The sequence below is a fragment of the Enhydra lutris genome, unplaced genomic scaffold, assembly GCF_002288905.1.
Source record: "Enhydra lutris kenyoni isolate GAN:26980312 unplaced genomic scaffold, ASM228890v2 scaffoldscaffold12, whole genome shotgun sequence".
NCBI classification, from domain to species: Eukaryota; Metazoa; Chordata; class Mammalia; order Carnivora; family Mustelidae; genus Enhydra; species Enhydra lutris.
The window spans coordinates 39,310,714-39,329,216 of record NW_019154096.1 but is presented as its reverse complement, the minus strand read 5'-3'; the positions used below and the strand labels follow the sequence as shown (position 1 = coordinate 39,329,216).

General features: G+C 38.1%; 1 protein-coding gene across 1 annotated transcript in view; it reads left to right on the top strand.

Moving 5' to 3' along the window:
* The first annotated feature begins 5,106 nt into the window (after positions 1-5,106).
* Positions 5,107-18,503, top strand: part of LOC111145139 (protein tyrosine phosphatase, non-receptor type 20) — a 98,736-nt gene continuing 85,339 nt past the window's right edge. The window contains 2 exon segments of the mRNA XM_022499826.1: positions 5,107-5,163; positions 15,073-15,226. Of these exon segments, the coding sequence (XP_022355534.1) occupies positions 5,107-5,163; positions 15,073-15,226 (211 nt within the window).

Sequence of the window (18,503 nt, the reverse complement as noted above, 5' to 3'; positions counted from 1 at the left end):
TAGTGGCAAAATCCCCCAGTTTTTTTTCTGTTTGTGAAAGTCTGTTTCTCCTTCACATTGGAAAGATAATTTCACTGGATACAGAATTCTAAATTTGGGTTTTTTTTCTCTTAACATTTAAAGTACATCACTCTATAATCTTGTTTGTGTGGTTTCTGATGAGAAATCTGATGTAATTCTTATCCTTGTTCCTCTATAGGTAAGGTGTTTTTACCCCCTTCTTGCTTCTTTCAAGATTTTTTCCTTGTCTTTGGTTTTCTGCAGTTTGAATATGATATGTTTTGAGTATTTATCCTCCTTGGTGTTTTCTGAGCCTCTTGGATGTGGTCTGGTGTCTGTTACTAATTTTGGGAAATTCTTGATTAATTTTGCTTTAAGTATTTCTGTTCCTTCCTTCAATCTCTCCCTCCCTCCCTCTCTCCCTTCTTCCCATCCTCCTACTTCCCTCCCTTCTTTCCTTCATTCTCCTTGTGGCATTCCCATCATACATATGTTACACTTTTTTAAATTGTCCAGTAGTTATTATATATTTTGTTCTGTTTCCTGCCCCCCCACCCACTTTCTTTTTCCTCTTTCTCTTTAGTTTGGGAAGTTTCTGTTGACATATCTTAAAGCTCGTTGCTTGTTTCTTTAAGCTTTGAGCATTTCCTTCTTATTCTTTTTAGAGTGTCCATCTTTTCATGTACATTACCCATCTGTTTTTGTACATTATTTATTTATTTATTTTTTGGTCAGAGCTCTTAGTTATTTTAAATCCATACTTGATAATTTGTATGTGTGTCATATCTGAATGTAGTTCTGATATTTGCTTTGTCTCCTCAGATGGTTGGGTTTTTCTTTTACTTGTTTAGAATGTTTTCTAATTTTTGTTGATAGCCAGACATAGTATTCGAGTAATAGGAACTGAGGTAGGTACTTAGGCTTTTAGAGTGAGGTTTGTTTGTTTGTTTGTTTTTGTCATTCTAGCTAGGAGCTGGGCGCTGTCTAATGTTTCCCATAGCTGTAGGTGGCAGGGATTGCAGTTTCTTCTAATTTCCTTTTTCTTTTTTAAAAAATCTTTCCCTATCTCTATTGTCTTTGGTCTTCCTAAGAATTCCTCCTTGAGTAGAGTTTGTGACTTGCAGCTTGCAACTTTTTCAATTTAACCCACTGCTGACATACTGAAGCCTCATTGATATGGTAGGGTTTTGAGGAAGAAAAGCATTGTAAAATCTTATGATTAGATCTCATTTTTTAGTGGGCCTGAGTCTTTGGGATGCAACTTTCTGAAATGTTTTTAGTCTTTTTTTATTCCTCTTTACATAACCAGATGGCTAGAGGAGGCTAGAGTTGCCAATTGTTCTTCCTCCAGGTTGGATAAGGCTCAAGTACTCTTCCTTGGAGTGCAGGCCTTTATCCGGGAATGCTTTAGGGACAATGCAGAATGGTTACTCTGTTCTCCCCTCCCTCATCTAAAACACAGGGGTATTTATTTAAATAATTTTCCTCATGAGAACCTGGTAGAGTTCTTGGAGCTAAAATCTGTACAAGTATTGGGGCCCCTGTAAGTATGGACCCTTGGTTTTTGTCCTCCCCCACACTTCGCTCCTTTTATTTTGGGAAAGTATTTCATTCCTTTATATTATTATACATTCATCCAGTGAGGGGCATCTGGACTGTTTTAAGGTTGAAATTATTATGAAAAGCTCTGCTATGAACATTGACGAACAAGTCTTTGTGCGCATCTAAGTTTTCATTTCACTTAATACATTTCCCTATGTAAATATCTAGGAGTAAATGTGCTGCTTCTGTGGTAAGTACATGTTAAATGTAAAAAGAAACTGTCACACTTGATTTAAAAGCATTTGTATCATTTTACATTCTCCAACTATACATGAGAATACGTAATTTGTCCAGATCATTGCCAACACTTGTAATTTTTCCAAATCCTTGTCAACGCTTCCAATTTTATGGGAAATCATTTTGTCTCCTCTTAATTAGAATTTTTTTTTCAATTTTTAGCCTTTTTAATTTTGAGCTTCCTAGTTGGGGGGGGGAGTATTGTTATCTTATTACAGTTTTATTTTGCATTTTCCTGTTATTTAATCATGTTGCAATCTTTTCACATGCTTACTGGCAATTTCTTTACCTCTTTTGGGTGAGTGTCTGTCTTTTCCCCATTTTTTAAGTGTTGATATAACATATCAACATATTACTTTCATATTACTTACAACATATTACTTTCAGGTGAAAAGCATAATGATTCGATATTTATATATATATTGAGGAACCACCACAGTAAGACTAAATGACATCCATCTCCACATAGTTGTAATTTTTTTCTTGTGGTAAGAACTTACCAGTCACCTGCTATACATTACATCTCTAGAACTTATTTATTTTATAATTGCAAGTCTGTACCTCTTTTCTTTTTTAAGATTTTATTTATTTGACAGAGAGAGATAGCAGTAGAGAGAAGACAAACAGAGGGAGTGAGAGAGGGAGAAGCAGGCTCCCCACTGAGCAGGGAGCCCAACACAAGGCTCAATCCCAGGACCCTGGGATCATGACCTGAGCCAAAGCAGATGCTTAACCACTAAGCCAACCAGGTATCCCACAAGTCTGTACCTTTTGACTAATTTCACCTCCGGGGTTTTTCATTTTTGAAGTAGTTCATACTCAGCCTCCAACACTTTGTAAAACTTACTGTTTAATTCTTCCTACTCCTTACTGGCTCTGGTACCTTCTGTTGTAGGTAAGCTGATCTCAGCTGTGCTTCTCTGTATGTGCCTATCTCTCCAGATTTTGGGTGGTGATTTGCTTTGCTACCTCAGTTCTCTGGAGGAGCTAAGAAAAAAAATCATTGTTTTTTTTACTCTCTTCAGCCTTTTTCTTGTGATGGGAGTGATGACCTCTTATCTCTTTGCATGTCGAATCTAAACCAGAAGTCATAATTATCTGTTAAAGAGAGAAAAAAAATCCTTTATATTTTTACCATTTCTGGTATTTTTCACTTTTTTTGGGTGTAGTTTCAAACTTCCTTGTGTATCCCACATTTTCTTCTAGAAGAACTTCATTTAACATTTAGTGCTAGTATGCTGACATTGAATTCTATTAGTTTCTTTTTTCTTCTTTTTACATTTTTCTATATTTTTTCTTTGTATTTCTATATTTTCTTTTTTATTTTCTTACTTTTTTATTTCTTTTGACCTCATAATTGAAAGATATTTATGGTGGAAATGAAATTCTGGAATGACTGCTATCTTTCAGCACTTTAAAGGTGTCAGTCTGTTGTCTTCTGGCTTCAGTTATTTCTGCTGAGGAATCTCCTGTAATTTTTCTTTTTTTCTAGATACCACCAAGATTTTCTGAATATCTTTGTTTTTCAGCACTTGGACTATGATGTGTGCAATCCACATACCCCCCCCCCCCACTTGATGTTCTGAACATTTCTTTGATTTGTGATTTCTTATCCTGTATTAATTAAGGGAATTTCTCAGTTGTTCCCTCTTTTGGTGACTCCAGTTATACAGAAATTAGGCCATTTGATAATGTCCCATAACTTCTGAATGATGTTCTGATTTTTACTTCTCTGCTTGTTTCATTTTTGTATAATTTCTATTTACCTATTTTCAAACTTAGATTTTTTTTCCTCAGCTGCAGCTTCAGTTTTCTAATAGCTCCATCTAAGAAATCCTTTATCTCTGATAGTTTTTTATTTCTAGTATTTCCATTTGATTTTTTAAGGTAGTTTCTTGTCACTCTACTGAAATTTTCCACTTGCTCATATATGTTATCTTCCTTTTCCACTTGATCCTTTAATGTTGTGCAGTGACCTATTGCTCATTTTAGTCGGAGACTTTATTAAAATCAGTGTTGCCATCCGTATTTCTACCAAAATTCTGTTCATGGTGACTTAGGTGTTCTCTAAGAAAATGGGAACTTTGGAGCTCTCTTCTTTTCTTCCAGAGCTCTTAACAGAATTGCCTTTAAGTGTCCTTTCATGGCAGTCTAGGCTTTTTCTAGCATGAACCTCGAACTCTTCCAGCCCCTATGCATTACCCAGTTATAAAGCTACTTCTGCATTAAGTATTGTTACAGCAGCACCACCAATTCTCAGTACCAGTTTTCCTCCTAGTGACTTCAAGCTGCTATAACAAAATACCATAAAAAGCTTAAACAGCAGACATTTACTTCTCACAGTTTTGGATGCTTAAAGTCCAAGATTGGGGTGCCAGCCTGGTCATGTTTTGGTGAGGACTTTTTTCCAGATTGCAGATTGCCATCTTCTTGTATTTTCACATGTGGAAAAAGAGCTGTCTGGCTCTCCGGTCTTTGTATGAGGGCACTGATCCCATTCATGAGGACTCCACTCTCATGATCTAATTACCTCCCAAAGGCCCCACCTCCAAATACCATCACATTGGGGTTAGGGTTTCAATATAAGAATTTTGGAGGGACACAGACATTCAGTCCTTTATAGGTAGAAACCAGGTGCAAGCTTTTCAGAGTCCTCTCTTAGTGAGGTCACACAGAATGTACTTAATTCCCCCAACAAGTTGTGACAACTTGTATGAAATGTTTTATACCAAGGAAGCTCACCTGAGGCTAGGAATGAGGGCCTTTCTTAGGGGTCAGTCATGGAGGCACATAGTACTCGTGTGACTGATGGTGGTCACTAAAATTCCTGATGTCCATAAAGAAATCAGGTGTTCAACATAGAGCACATCATTTATACAGTGTAGGCACAGTGAGCCTCTTTTCTCATTAAGGGAAAGTTTTGCCTGGCAAGTTCCCAGATGACAGCCAGGGGCCCCCCTTGCAAGTAGGTTTTTCTAAGTGTAGCAGCCTCGGGCCTGCTATGTCAACTTTTATCTACACATGCATAAAATGTGTATGGTTTGTGACCGTACCCTATAAGTAAATAGTTTCTTGGGTTATATGAGCCAAGGTCTATTGATTAAAGGTACAGGAACTATATATTTCAGAAGGGACACTCTCTTGTAATTACGGGCATATGTCTCAAAGAGAGAGGCAGGCAAGAGGGAAGATAAAAAGGAAAAGCAGACCAATGGACCTGATGTTGAGGAGGTTTCAGGGAATTTGCCAAAGCAATTTATGTCATGAATGAAACCAACAGTAGAAGATTGTTTATCTTGATACCTAAATAGCAGAACCATCTAGGTAATGAAATCATTTTAAAATGGTGTTTTTAGTAAGCAGTTATTTTTACTAATGCCATTCTAATAATTGAAAAAGTATCTGCTAAGAGTGTGGCTCATGGTAAGTATGTCAGTTCCTGGGTTGCAAGTGGCTCTGAGCACTGTTGACACAGATTCTAGTGCTTTTAAAAATACAAACAAGGGGAGGAGTCAAGATGGCAGAGAAGTAGCAGGCTGAGACTACTTCAGGTAGCAGGAGATCAGCTAGATAGCTTATCTAAAGATTGCAAACACCTACAAATCCAACGGGAGATCGAAGAGAAGAAGAACAGCAATTCTAGAAACAGAAAATCAACCACTTTCTGAAAGGTAGGACTGGCGGAGAAGTGAATCCAAAGCGACGGGAAGATAGACTGCGGGGGGAGGGGCCGGCTCCCAGCAAGCGGCAGAGCAACGGAGCACAAAATCAGGACTTTTGAAAGTCTGTTCCACTGAGGGACATCGCTCCAGAGGCTTAACCGGGGTGAAGCCCACGCGGGGTCAGTGTGGCCTCAGGTCCCGCAGGGTCACAGAAGGGTCAGGGGTGTCTGAGTGTCGCAGAGCTTACAGGTATTAGAACGGGGAAGCCGGCTACAGAGACAGAGCCGAGGAGTGAGCTCTAAGCTCGGAGTTACTTTGAACCGGTCACAGGCTCTGTCAGCTTGGAGCGCGGCCGGAGGCCAGGGCGACGGGAGTAATTGGGCGCTGTTCTCTGAGGGCGCACTGAGGAGTGGGGCCCCGGGCTCTCGGCTCCTGCGGGCCGGAGACTGGGAGGCCGCCATCTTCATTCACGTCCTCCAGAACTCTATGGAAATCTCTCCGGGAACAAAAGCTCCCGAAAGCAAACCCGATCGGATTACTCAGCCCGGCCCTGGGTAAGGGCGGTGCAACTCCGCCTGGGGCAAAGACACTTGAGAATCACTACAACAGGCCCCTCCCCCAGAAGATCAACAAGAAACCCAGCCAGGACGAAGTTCACCTACCAAGGAGTGCAGTTTCAATACCAAGGAGAGCAGCGGAATTCCAGAGGAGGAGAAAGCAAAGCACAGAACTCATGGCTTTCTCCCCATGATTCTTTAGCCTTGCAGTTAATTTAATTTTTTTTTCTTTTTCAGTTTTTTTTCTCTTCTTCTGCTAAATTTTTTTAACTTTTACCCTTTTCTTTTTTAACGTTTTTTAACTAGTTTATCTAATATATATATATATATTTTCCTTTTTATATTTTTTCTTTATTTATTTTCTTTTTAAAAATTCTTTCTTTTTTTTTTTTTTCCTATCTGAACCTCTTTTTATCCCCTTTCTCCCCCCCTCACGATTTGGGATCTCTTCTGATTTGGTTAACGCATATTTTCCTGGGGTTGTTGCCACACTTTTAGTATTTTACTTGCTCCTTCATATACTCTTCTCTGGACAAAATGACAAGGCGGAAAATTTCACCACAAAAAAAAGAACAAGAGGCAGTACCAAAGGCTAGGGACCTAATCAATACAGACATTGGTGATATGTCAGATCTAGAGTTCAGAATGGCGATTCTCAAGGTTCTAGCCGGGCTCAGAAAAGGCCTGGAAGATATTAGAGAAACCCTCTCTGGAGATATAAAAGCCCTTTCTGGAGAAATAAAAGAAATAAAATCTAACCAAGTTGAAATCAAAAAAGCTATTAATGAGGTGCAATCAAAAATGGAGGCTCTCACTGCTAGGATAAATGAGGCAGAAGAAAGAATTAGCGATATAGAAGACCAAATGACAGAGAATACAGAAGCTGAGCAAAAGAGGGACAAACAGCTACTGGACCACGAGGGGAGAATTCGAGATATAAGTGACACCATAAGACAAAACAACATTAGAATAATTGGGATTCCAGAAGAAGAAGAGAGAGGGGAGCAGAAGGTATATTGGAGAGAATTATTGGAGAGAATTTCCCCAATATGGCAAAGGGAACAAGCATCAAAATCCAGGAGGTTCAGAGAACCCCCCCCTCAAATTCAATAAGAATAGGTCCACACCCCGTCACCTAATAGTGAAATTTACAAGTCTTAGTGACAAAGAGAAAATCCTGAAAGCAGCCCTGGAAAAGAAGTCTGTAACATACAATGGTAAAAATATTAGATTGGCAGCAGACTTATCCACAGAGACCTGGCAGGCCAGAAAGAGCTGGCATGATATATTCAGAGCACTAAACGAGAAAAACATGCAGCCAAGAATACTATATCCAGCTAGGCTATCATTGAAAATAGAAGGAGAGATTAAAAGCTTCCAGGACAAACAAAAACTGAAAGAATTTGCAAACACCAAACCAGCTCTACAGGAAATATTGAAAGGGGTCCTCTAAGCAAAGAGAGACCCTAAAAGTAGTAGATCAGAAAGGAACAGAGACAATATACAATAACAGTCACCTTACAGGCAATACAATGGCACTAAATTCATATCTCTCAATACTTACCCTGAATGTGAATGGGCTAAATGCCCCAATCAAAAGACACAGGGTATCAGAATGGATAAAAAAACAAAACCCATCTATATGTTGCCTACGAGAAACTCATTTTAAACCCGAAGACACCTCCAGATTTAAAGTGAGGGGGTGGAAAAGAATTTACCATGCTAATGGACATCAGAAGAAAGCGGGAGTGGCAATCCTTATATCAGATCAATTAGATTTTAAGCCAAAGACTATAATAAGAGATGAGGAAGGACACTATATCATACTCAAAGGATCTGTCCAACAAGAAGATCTAACAATTTTAAATATCTATGCCCCTAACGTGGGAGCAGCCAACTATATAAACCAATTAATAACAAAATCAAAGAAACACATCGACAATAATACAATAATAGTAGGGGACTTTAACACTCCCCTCACTGAAATGGACAGATCATCCAAGCAAAAGATCAACAAGGAAATCAAGGCCTTAAATGACACACTGGACCAGATGGACATCACAGATATATTCAGAACATTTCATCCCAAAGCAACAGAATACACATTCTTCTCTAGTGCACATGGAACATTCTCCAGAATAGATCACATCCTCGGTCCTAAATCAGGTCTCAACCATTATCAAAAGATTGGAATCATTCCCTGCATATTTTCAGACCACAATGCTCTGAAGCTAGAACTCAATCACAAGAGGAAATTTGGAAAGAACCCAAATACATGGAGACTAAACAGCATCCTTCTAAAGAATGAATGGGTCAACCAGGAAATTAAAGTAGAATTGAAAAAAATCATGGAAACAAAAAATGAAAACACAAAGGTTCAAAATCTGTGGGACACAACAAAGGCAGTCCTGAGAGGAAAATATATAGCGGTACAAGCCTTTCTCAAGAAACAAGAAAGGTCTCAGGTACACAACCTAACCCTACACCTAAAGAAGCTGGAGAAAAAACAAGAAAGAAACCCTAAACCCAGCAGGAGAAGAGAAATCATAAAGATCAGAGCAGAAATCAATGAAATAGAAACGAAAAAAACAATAGAACAAATCAACGAAACTAGGAGCTGGTTCTTTGAAAGAATTGATAAGATTGATAAACCCCTGGCCAGACTTATCAAAAAGAAAAGAGAGAGGACCCAAATAAATAAAATCATGAATGAAAGAGGAGAGATCACAACCAACACCAAAGAAATACAGACAATTATAAGAACATACTATGAGCAACTCTATGCCAACAAATTTGACAATCTGGAAGAAGTGGATGCATTCCTAGAGACATATAAACTACCACAACCGAACCAGGAAGAAATAGAAAGCCTGAACACACCCATAACCAGTAAGGAGATTGAAACAGTCATCAAAACTCTCCAAACAAACAAAAGCCCAGGGCCAGACGGCTTCCCGGGGGAATTCTACCAAACATTTAAAGAAGAACTAATTCCTATTCTCCTGAAACTGTTCCAAAAAATAGAAATGGAAGGAAAACTTCCAAACTCATTTTATGAGGCCAGCATCACCTTGATCCCAAAACCAGACAAGGATCCCATCAAAAAAGAGAACTACAGACCAATATCCTTGATGAACACAGATGCAAAAATTCTCACCAAAATACTAGCCAATAGGATTCAACAGTACATTAAAAGGATTATTCACCACGACCAAGTGGGATTTATTCCAGGGCTGCAAGGTTGGTTCAACATCCGCAATTCAATCAATGTGATACAACACATTAATAAAAGAAAGAACAAGAACCATATGATACTCTCCATAGATGCTGAAAAAGCATTTGACAAAGTACAGCATCCCTTCCTGATCAAAACTCTTCAAAGTGTAGGGATAGAGGGCACATACCTCAATATTATCAAAGCCATCTATGTAAAACCCACCGCAAATATCATTCTCAATGGAGAAAAACTGAAAGCTTTTCCGCTAAGGTCAGGAATCCGTTATCACCACTGCTATTCAACACAGTACTAGAAGTCCTAGCCCCAGCAATCAGACAACAAAAGGAAATTAAAGGCATCCAAATTGGCAAAGAAGAAGTCAAACTATCACTCTTCGCAGATGATATGATACTATACGTGGAAAACCCAAAAGACTCCACTCCAAAACTGCTAGAACTTGTACAGGAATTCAGTAAAGTGTCAGGATATAAAATCAATGCCCATAAATCAGTTGCATTTCTCTACACCAACAACAAGACAGAAGAAAGAGAAATTAAGGAGTCCATCCCATTTACAATTGCACCCAAAACTATAAGATACCTAGGAATAAACCTAACCAAAGAGGCTAAGAATCTATACACAGAAAACTATAAAGTACTCATGAAAGAAATTGAGGAAGACACAAAGAAATGGAAAAATGTTCCATGCTCCTGGATTGGAAGAATAAATATTGTGAAAATGTCTATGCTACCTAAAGCAATCTACACATTTAATGCAATTCCTATCAAAGTACCATCCATTTTTTTCAAAGAAATGGAATAAATAATCCTAAAATTTATATGGAACCAGAAAAGACCTCGAATAGCCAAATGAGTATTGAAAAAGAAAGCCAAAGTTGGTGGCATCACGATTCCGGACTTCAAGCTCTATTACAAAGCTGTCATCATCAAGACAGCATGGTACTGGCACAAAAACAGACACATAGATCAATGGAACAGAATAGAGAGCCCAGAAATAGACCCTCAACTCTATGGTCAACTAATCTTCGACAAAGCAGGAAAGAATGTCCAATGGAAAAAAGACAGCCTCTTCAATAAATGGTGTTGGGAAAATTGGACAGCCACATGCAGAAAAATGAAATTGGATCATTTCCTTACACCACTCACGAAAATAGACTCAAAATGGATGAAGGACCTCAATGTGAGAAAGGAATCCATCCAAATCCTTGAGGAGAACACAGGCAGCAACCTCTTCGACCTCAGCCGCAGCAACATCTTCCTCGGAACATCACCAAAGGCAAGGGAAGCAAGGGCAAAAATGAACTATTGGGATTTTATCAAGATCAAAAGCTTTTGCACGGCAAAGGAAACAGTCAACAAAACCAAATGACAACTGACAGAATGGGAGAAGATATTTGCAAACGACATATCAGATAAAGGGCTAGTGTCCAAAATCTAGAAAGAACTTAGCAAACTCAACACACAAAGAACAAATAATGCAATCAAGTAATGGGCAGAGGACATGAACGGACATTTCTGCAAAGACAACATCCAGATGGCCAACAGACACATGAAAAAGTGCTCCACATCACTCGGCATCAGGGAAATACAAATCAAAACCACCATGAGGTATCACCTCACATCAGTCAGAATGGCTAAAATTAACAAGTCAGGAAATGACAGATGCTGGTGAGGATGCGGAGAAAGTGGAATCCTCCTATACTGTTGGTTGGAATGCAAGCTGGTGCAACCACTCTGGAAAACAGCATGGAGGTTCCTCAAAATGTTGAAAATAGAACTACCCTATGACCCAGCAATTGCACTGCTGGGTATTTACCCTAAAGATACAAACGTAGTGATCCGAAGGGGCATGTGCACCCGAATGTTTATAGCAACAATGTCTACAATAGCCAAACTATGGAAAGAACCTAGATGTCCATCAACAGACGAATGGATAAAGAAGATGTGGTATATAAACACAATGGAATACTATGCAGCCATCAAAAGAAATGAAATCTTGCCATTTGTGATGACGTGGATGGAACTAGAGGGTATCATGCTTAGCGAAATAAGTCAATCAGAGAAAGGCAACTATCATATGATCTCCCTGATATGAGGGAGAGGAGATGCAACATATGGGGTTAAGGGGGTAGGAGAAGAGTAAATGAAACAAGATAGGATTGGGAGGGAGACAAACCATAAGTGACTCTTAATCTCACAAAACAAACTGAGGGTTGATGGGGGGAGGGGGGTTGGGAGAGGGGGGGTGGGGTTATGGACATTGGGGAGGGTATGTGCTATGGTGAGTGCTGTGAAATGTGTAAACCTGGCAATTCACAGACCTGTACCCCTGGGGATAAAAATATATGTTTATAAAAAATAAAATTAAAAAAAAATCTTTAAAAAAAAAGAAAAAAAATACAAACAAGATGGTAAGGACCCATGAGGGGTGACAGTTCTTTCTCATTCTCATTGGTGGATAGCAACTATTTTCTTAATGTTTAAACTTCCATTAGTAACTTGATTTTTAAAATTGTTCTTACATAATCACCTCAATGTGTTTTATTTTACTTTTGTTGAAGTAGACTACTTATCTTTTATGGCCTTTTAAAAATCTGCTTTATTAAGATATATCATGTTTGAAAATCTTCATCTTGTGAATAAGACATTTTCAGTTTTTCCTTCCCTGTCTCAGTACTTTCTTTTTCTTGTCTGACTGTGTTGGCCAGCACTGCCCGTGGCTCCTAGAAGAGCACTTAAGCATGTCATCCCTCCCTGCTCCATATCCACCAAGCCTCACACACACTTATTGCAGAGAGTGACCAAGAAGCCACTGATCAAAAGTGACATTTCCAAAGGTAACTTTCTATGTGAATATTGGTTATCTTCGTAAGTGGTATAAAACATGCTAAAGAAGCATGCCGTGAGAATTTGGTCATAGGAAATACAGATTCCACAGAAAGGAACTCTTATTCCTGAGGTAACTTTAGGTAGGGCAGTCGGATACTCAGTACTGGGCATTTGGGTTCCTTTCACTCTCTTCTCCCTAGGCCAACACAGGTCTCAGAGAGAATGGGTCATGGTAGAACTTTCAAAAGAATTAAAAATGCTCAGCCCCAAAGGTTGGAATTACCAGGACAAGGTGCTAACTATGTCATTTCAAATTATATTTTGGCATCTTGCATGTAACATAAAGTCCAATATGCAGGAATGGTCTTTGCTGGCATCTGCTTTAATTCTGAGAGCATTTGAGGCAGACTGAAAATAGCACCTTAACTGGGCCTTTGAGAATATGTGCAGTGTTCATTGACTCTTCTTTGGCACTCTAACTCCTGAAGAAAAATGTCCTGCTGTTGTTTCTTGAGCAAACCAAACACTTGTGTTTTCTTCCTCTTGTGATTGTGTGGGGCCACTTTGTGGCATATTGGAACTTTGTCTATCCTCAGTGCTGTATCCCAAAACAAGTACTATTTTTCAAAAAATATTTTCCCCTTCTCAGGATTAATTCCTTGATTTTCTACACTGTAGCAACCTTCTTTAGAGATTGGAGGGAAAGTTTTAATTTAGGGATCTGACCTCTGTAACTTCCCAGAGTTCTTGATGTAGTTATGGAAATTGCCTGGTGATGCATACACATTTTTCATGGAATTAGCTAATCAGTTAATCCATCAAACATTTCTTGAGTGTCTAGAATGTGCTAGTCACTGAACATACAAAAATGAAAAAGTTCTGACTTCAAGGTCTTTTTTTTAAAATTTAATTTAATTTTATTTTATGGCTCAACTTGGGAAGATGAGTCCAGAAATCATTGTGAAAAAGGAAATTATAGGGGAAGAATTGCTGGGGGCTTACTTAGTCAAGCATTGGAGGAAGTGGTAATATGGTAAAAGTTTTCACTATATTTCCTTAAAATTTTCTTTTGCATTTTAATAAATGAAGATTCTGTTTTTATTATATAATTTACTTTTGTAGACTTCATAGACCATCTAGGTTTTAATACAGACTTGTTGAATTGTATAATTTTTTTTAATTGTATAATCTTAAACTATTGCTGACTTACTGTAGTGGCTACAACTCAAAAACTGAATTAAGTGTTAATCAGCTTAATTAAGATATTCTTTTGTCTATCTGTCCTAAGATATACTAGATAAAATGTAGAATAAGATAAATTTATCCAGTTTGATTGTTCTGTTTCTATAGGCCTATGTCAAACTCACTGCCGTAATAAATGCCAGAAATGGGCATGTGTTTCTGATCAAATTTGTTTGCTCTGGGAGCACTACTGACTTCTGTGAAAGATGTGAAACTGGTGACTGTTGTTTTGGGTTAATATGAATTTCAGTCTACTCATCAGTGTGCTAGAGAGATCTTTCCTGTGTGTGGGGGTGTATTTATGTAAAGAGGACAGGTGGGAGTATAGGACCATTCATATGTTTATTGGTGGAATGCAGCATGTAGCATATTTATTTTATTTTTTTTCCTTTTCTTTTTTTATTTTATGTTTTTCTTTTTCTTTTTTTTTTTTGCAATTTTTTTAAATTTTCAGCATAACAATATTCCTTGTTTTTGCACCACATCCAGTGCTCCATGCAATCCGTGCCCTCTCTAATACCCACCACCTGGTTCCCCCAACCTCCCACCCCCCGCTGAATATCTTGAAATTATCTAAAAAAAGTTTTAAAGAAAATTCATTTTCTTTGTCTTTAATTAAGATTGTATCATTTTAAATATTTTTTGGTTCATGTATATGGGAGGCAGAAAGTTGGGCATTATTCTTTGTATTTTTTAGTTACCAGGAAGCTCACCACTGAAGTCCATGACCACAGTACCAGTCGTGAAGCCACCGCTGTCTTTTCAAAAAAGATCTTTTTTCCCCTTCAACAAAGTAGGATTTAAAAAAAATTGAAAGTGTGATCATTAAAATTTGAGATGAAACCATGTTAGAGACTTTATTCAATTTATTATTAATAAAGGAACAGGGAAGATGGCAAAGGTGGTTCAGAGAACATTTGAGGATCCAGATTTTTATAGGTATTTTGAATGAGTGTTAGAATAACAGCACTAGCTTAGATTTAGAAAGTCTGGCTTATTGTCTGACAGAGCAATACATGATAATCTTTAATGTTATATTTCCTATCAGAAATTATTTCTATCCCTACTGGTTAAAGATTTGTAGGTGAATATGGAATTTTACTAAGTCTAGGATTTAAACAATGAGTTGAAGGTACAGTTCATAACTGAATAGTCATAACTGAATAATCTTTGGGAGGGCCTGTTAAATATCATCCTCATATAACATTAAAAGGACATGTCACTTACCCCTACCTTTTTGCCTTCCGTCCATGTTTTAAATAATCTTTAACATCCTGTATCTTGAAATTTTAAAATATGTATGTTTCAAAACATTAACTTTTAGATTCCAATTATAGTAACCCAATATCATTTGCAAGTAGCTAATGGAGAGGTTGCCAGACAAAAAATATTCTAGGTTTAACCAGTGGAAACAACATAACATAATTTTACAGGCCTATTATGGCAAAGGTTAGAAAAGAAAAAAAATGCTTATTCTATCTGAGGATTTTTGATAGATTGAACATGAACTACTTGAAGACAGCCTCTGTAGTTAGTTCTTACCCATTCAGTGTTGAATCCCCAACATCTAGTTTAGCTGAAGTGTGGTGTTAAGAGAGTTAGGTCACTGAGATACAGTGACTGACCAAATGTCGGTAGTAATCTGTGAAACCTGTGGAAACTCCAGCTGTCTAATAGAAATTCCTTTGCATTGTGTGTTTGACCAGGTGAACAACAATTGTGTGCTGGCCCCAGGATGCCATTCAGACCTTCTGCCTGACTCTCGGGGCACAAGGCTCAGTACCTGCAGAAGCATTTTACCCACCTCATCCGGGCATGGGGACAACATGTCTTCATACAGGAAGGCCGCAAAAGAGTCTGGTAAATTCTCGTGCCTCGCATACTTTGGGGGGTGTGAGGAGCAGGAGGAACAGAACAGTGGTTCTCAGACTATGTATGTGGGAACCACCTGTTAATTTGTTAACCTGCAGGTTTTGATTCACTGGGTCTGTGCACGAACTCAAGATTGTGTAGTCTAACAAGCTGTCACACTTAAGAGTAGCGGCGACTAGAGTCTTGTGTTTTATTTTACTCTTTCCAAATAACATTTTTTCCAGTTATGTAAATAATAATAAGTTACATATATAGCATATAATAAATAATTTTTATACAGTAATAAATATTATATATTTATTGCAGAGAATCTGGGAAATACAAACAAGCACAAAAGCACAGAGAAGGTGGCTTTCGGTGTATACTACTAACAGTGTTCTAATGAGATGCCACTGTCTCCAGGTGACCCATACTGTCATTGTCTTGTCTCCAACACTGGTAGCTTACTGTCATTTTTCAACATTTTTTTTATACCTTTCCTCACTCTTTTTAAGTTCAGCTCAGCTGCTGCTCCCTCTTCTCTCCTGCCCTCCTTGTTCTCAGTGTTGCTCCCCACTCAGAAGGCTAAGCCAGAGCTCTGCAGAGGGTCGTCCTTGCTGGGCTGCTTCTCTGGTCTTGCAGCTCTGACTCCAAAAGTCCTTCTGGTCCTGTCTACATCTGAAAGACCCAGAAGCAGCTTGCTTCTTCATTGTGATACTACTTACCCGAGCACATTTGTGGTCTCCAGTTTTTTTTTTTTTTCCTTCCATTATAGACATTACTATTGACAACATGTTAATATTTATGGATTTTATACTTGTGCTAGATTCTTTCTTTAGGATAAATTCTCAGGATTGGGATCCTTGAGCTAATGGGTCTGAATTTTGTGTTGCTTTTATTCTCTGTTGCCACCATTATTTTCCAGAAAATGTTAATCCTATTACGAGCAGTACGTTAGTTATACTGTAACCTGCCTTTGGTGTTATTGCAGCCAAGAAGGTAATTTAGTTTTTATGAAATGATATTTTGAGCCTTCTTTTTCCTTCCATTTCTGTGATTACTTTTCAGGACTATTTATTTCATTTTATGTAACTTGATTTTTTAAAAAATCTGCTTACTGCTTTTTCCTTTTTGAGATAACAGTGCACTAACAGTTCATCAATTATTTTCTGAACTTCTATTTAAGAATCTGATCAAATTATAGATTTTTACTGGAGATTTTTTAAATGTAATTTTGAATCAGTTTCTTTCCTATTTTATGTCCCAAACACATCATTCCTTTGTTTTAGGTTTCGTGAAAAGTACAAAAACAGCACACACACAAAATAGTGGAGGCACTCATTTACTTAAGACCTTTGCAATTACTGTGCAAGTGACCAAACTGACTGGTTCCTTAAAATAAATTATTATGAAAGTAGCAGTTGTCATATTTTATTGGTAAAATGTTTTAGATTCTAAATACATATGGCCATTTATAGCTTTGTTCTTTTATTGTCACCTAGTGAATGGTCTCTTTTCTCAAGGAAAGAGTGTGCTTTGCAAAATTGCTTTGCAAACTGTATAGATGGAATTAAAGTCCACAATAAGAGAGACAGACAGAGCAAGAACCAAGTTACTTTGAATGAATTAAAATCTTTAGCCAGTCCCTAAATCACTTATTAGAAACATTTATAGTTTTTGCAGAATTCCAGCTGGAATTTGTATTTTCTCTTCTGGGCTTCCTTAAGGCTTTTTAAAATATCCTTATTAGAGTGCTTGTTTTATTGTCTCACATTCTAGTTATTTTTATACTTCCCTATTGAAGGACAGACTTCTGGAGGGTAAAGGTTGAGTCTTTCTTCCTCTTTGCTTAAGCACACTCGGTGCTTTGTATATTGTAGATATTTAATAATGTTTGTTGAGTTAAACATTATTGCAGAGCTGCTTTTCATGATGGAAGAGAGAGAATAGAAGAGGTACTACTAATCTGTAGTTTCTACAATACGTTGTCCTTCAAGAAATGACAGATTAGCAGTTTTGATTTATGGCAAATTTGTATTACCAAACAGATCATTTGTGAGCCCCTAGGAGAGGATGAAATGATCTTGTAAGAACTGAGTTTCACTAAGAACAAGACAGGTTAAACCAGCTTCTAACTAGAGTAGTCTGGAGCAGCCCTGTATCAAGAAGAAGCTTTCCTAATCCTGATAGGGTAAATGTTCTTCTTCCTGGCCACCCTAAGATTAGGATGACCCAAACCACCAAACACCAGGAAATCTCTTGCTTGGAACATTTGATGTCCCTAAAGCCTCCCCTGGAATCCCATTGCGAAATGAGATAGGTGCTTGAACTTAGCAGTGCTTGCTGATGTCAGAAGTCATCCCTTTTTGATTCTGAAAGTGGTAGAATACTCAGGAGATTCAGTTACTAGTTCAACTAGTTAACTAGTCGCTTAGATGTCCTCTTGGCAAAGTCTTTGTGAAGATCCTCAGCCTTCTTCATGTTTTAGGCTCCTTAAAACTTAGCCACAGTAACCTGAAATTTTAGGTCATCTTGTTGCTTGAGGTCCAATAAAATTTGAATTAACAAAACCATGTAGGACCTGAGCTAGCTAGTCCAGGGTTTATGCTACTCTCTGTTAGTTCCTGAGAATCCTGGAAGAGAACACAGTTCTCATTATGGTAAATGTCCTTGCCAAAACTCACCGCTGGGTTCTTTATGCTAGTTCACCTTTAGTTATTTGAGAAAGAGATATTTCTTGCTTACCTTCCCACCCATGTATCTGAGAAAGGGTGACATTTGCATCTTGTTTTTAAGGCCTCTCAGTGCATGCCCACCTGTCAGGGTGCCAGCTGGGGTATTTAGAGGAGTTACTGGAAAATACTTTTGATTCTGTGTCTCATGTGAGTACAGTGACAGGCTGCATAGCTCCCAGATGCTGAATTGATGTACAACAGGCTACGAAATCAGTCCATGTATCTTTTATAGTAATTATGTCCTTCCCTCCTGGTTCTTCTCTATTGAGAACCATCCTGACTCTGGCCATTGGTCGAGGAGTCTCCATCCACAACAAGGTTTTATGGGATATAAATACACCAGGGGCTGCTACTAGGGCTCAGCTAATATGGCATTGCTTACCATTGGGAAAATCCCACAGGCAACCTAGACTTGCTCAACTCCCATGAAATCTCTGTTATGTAAACTTTCAAGAAACCATATTCTGGATTCTCCCTGAATCACTTAAGTAATACAGGTGACTACTTCTCTACTATCATACCTTCATTTGTTCACATTCTTCCTGTCTTTT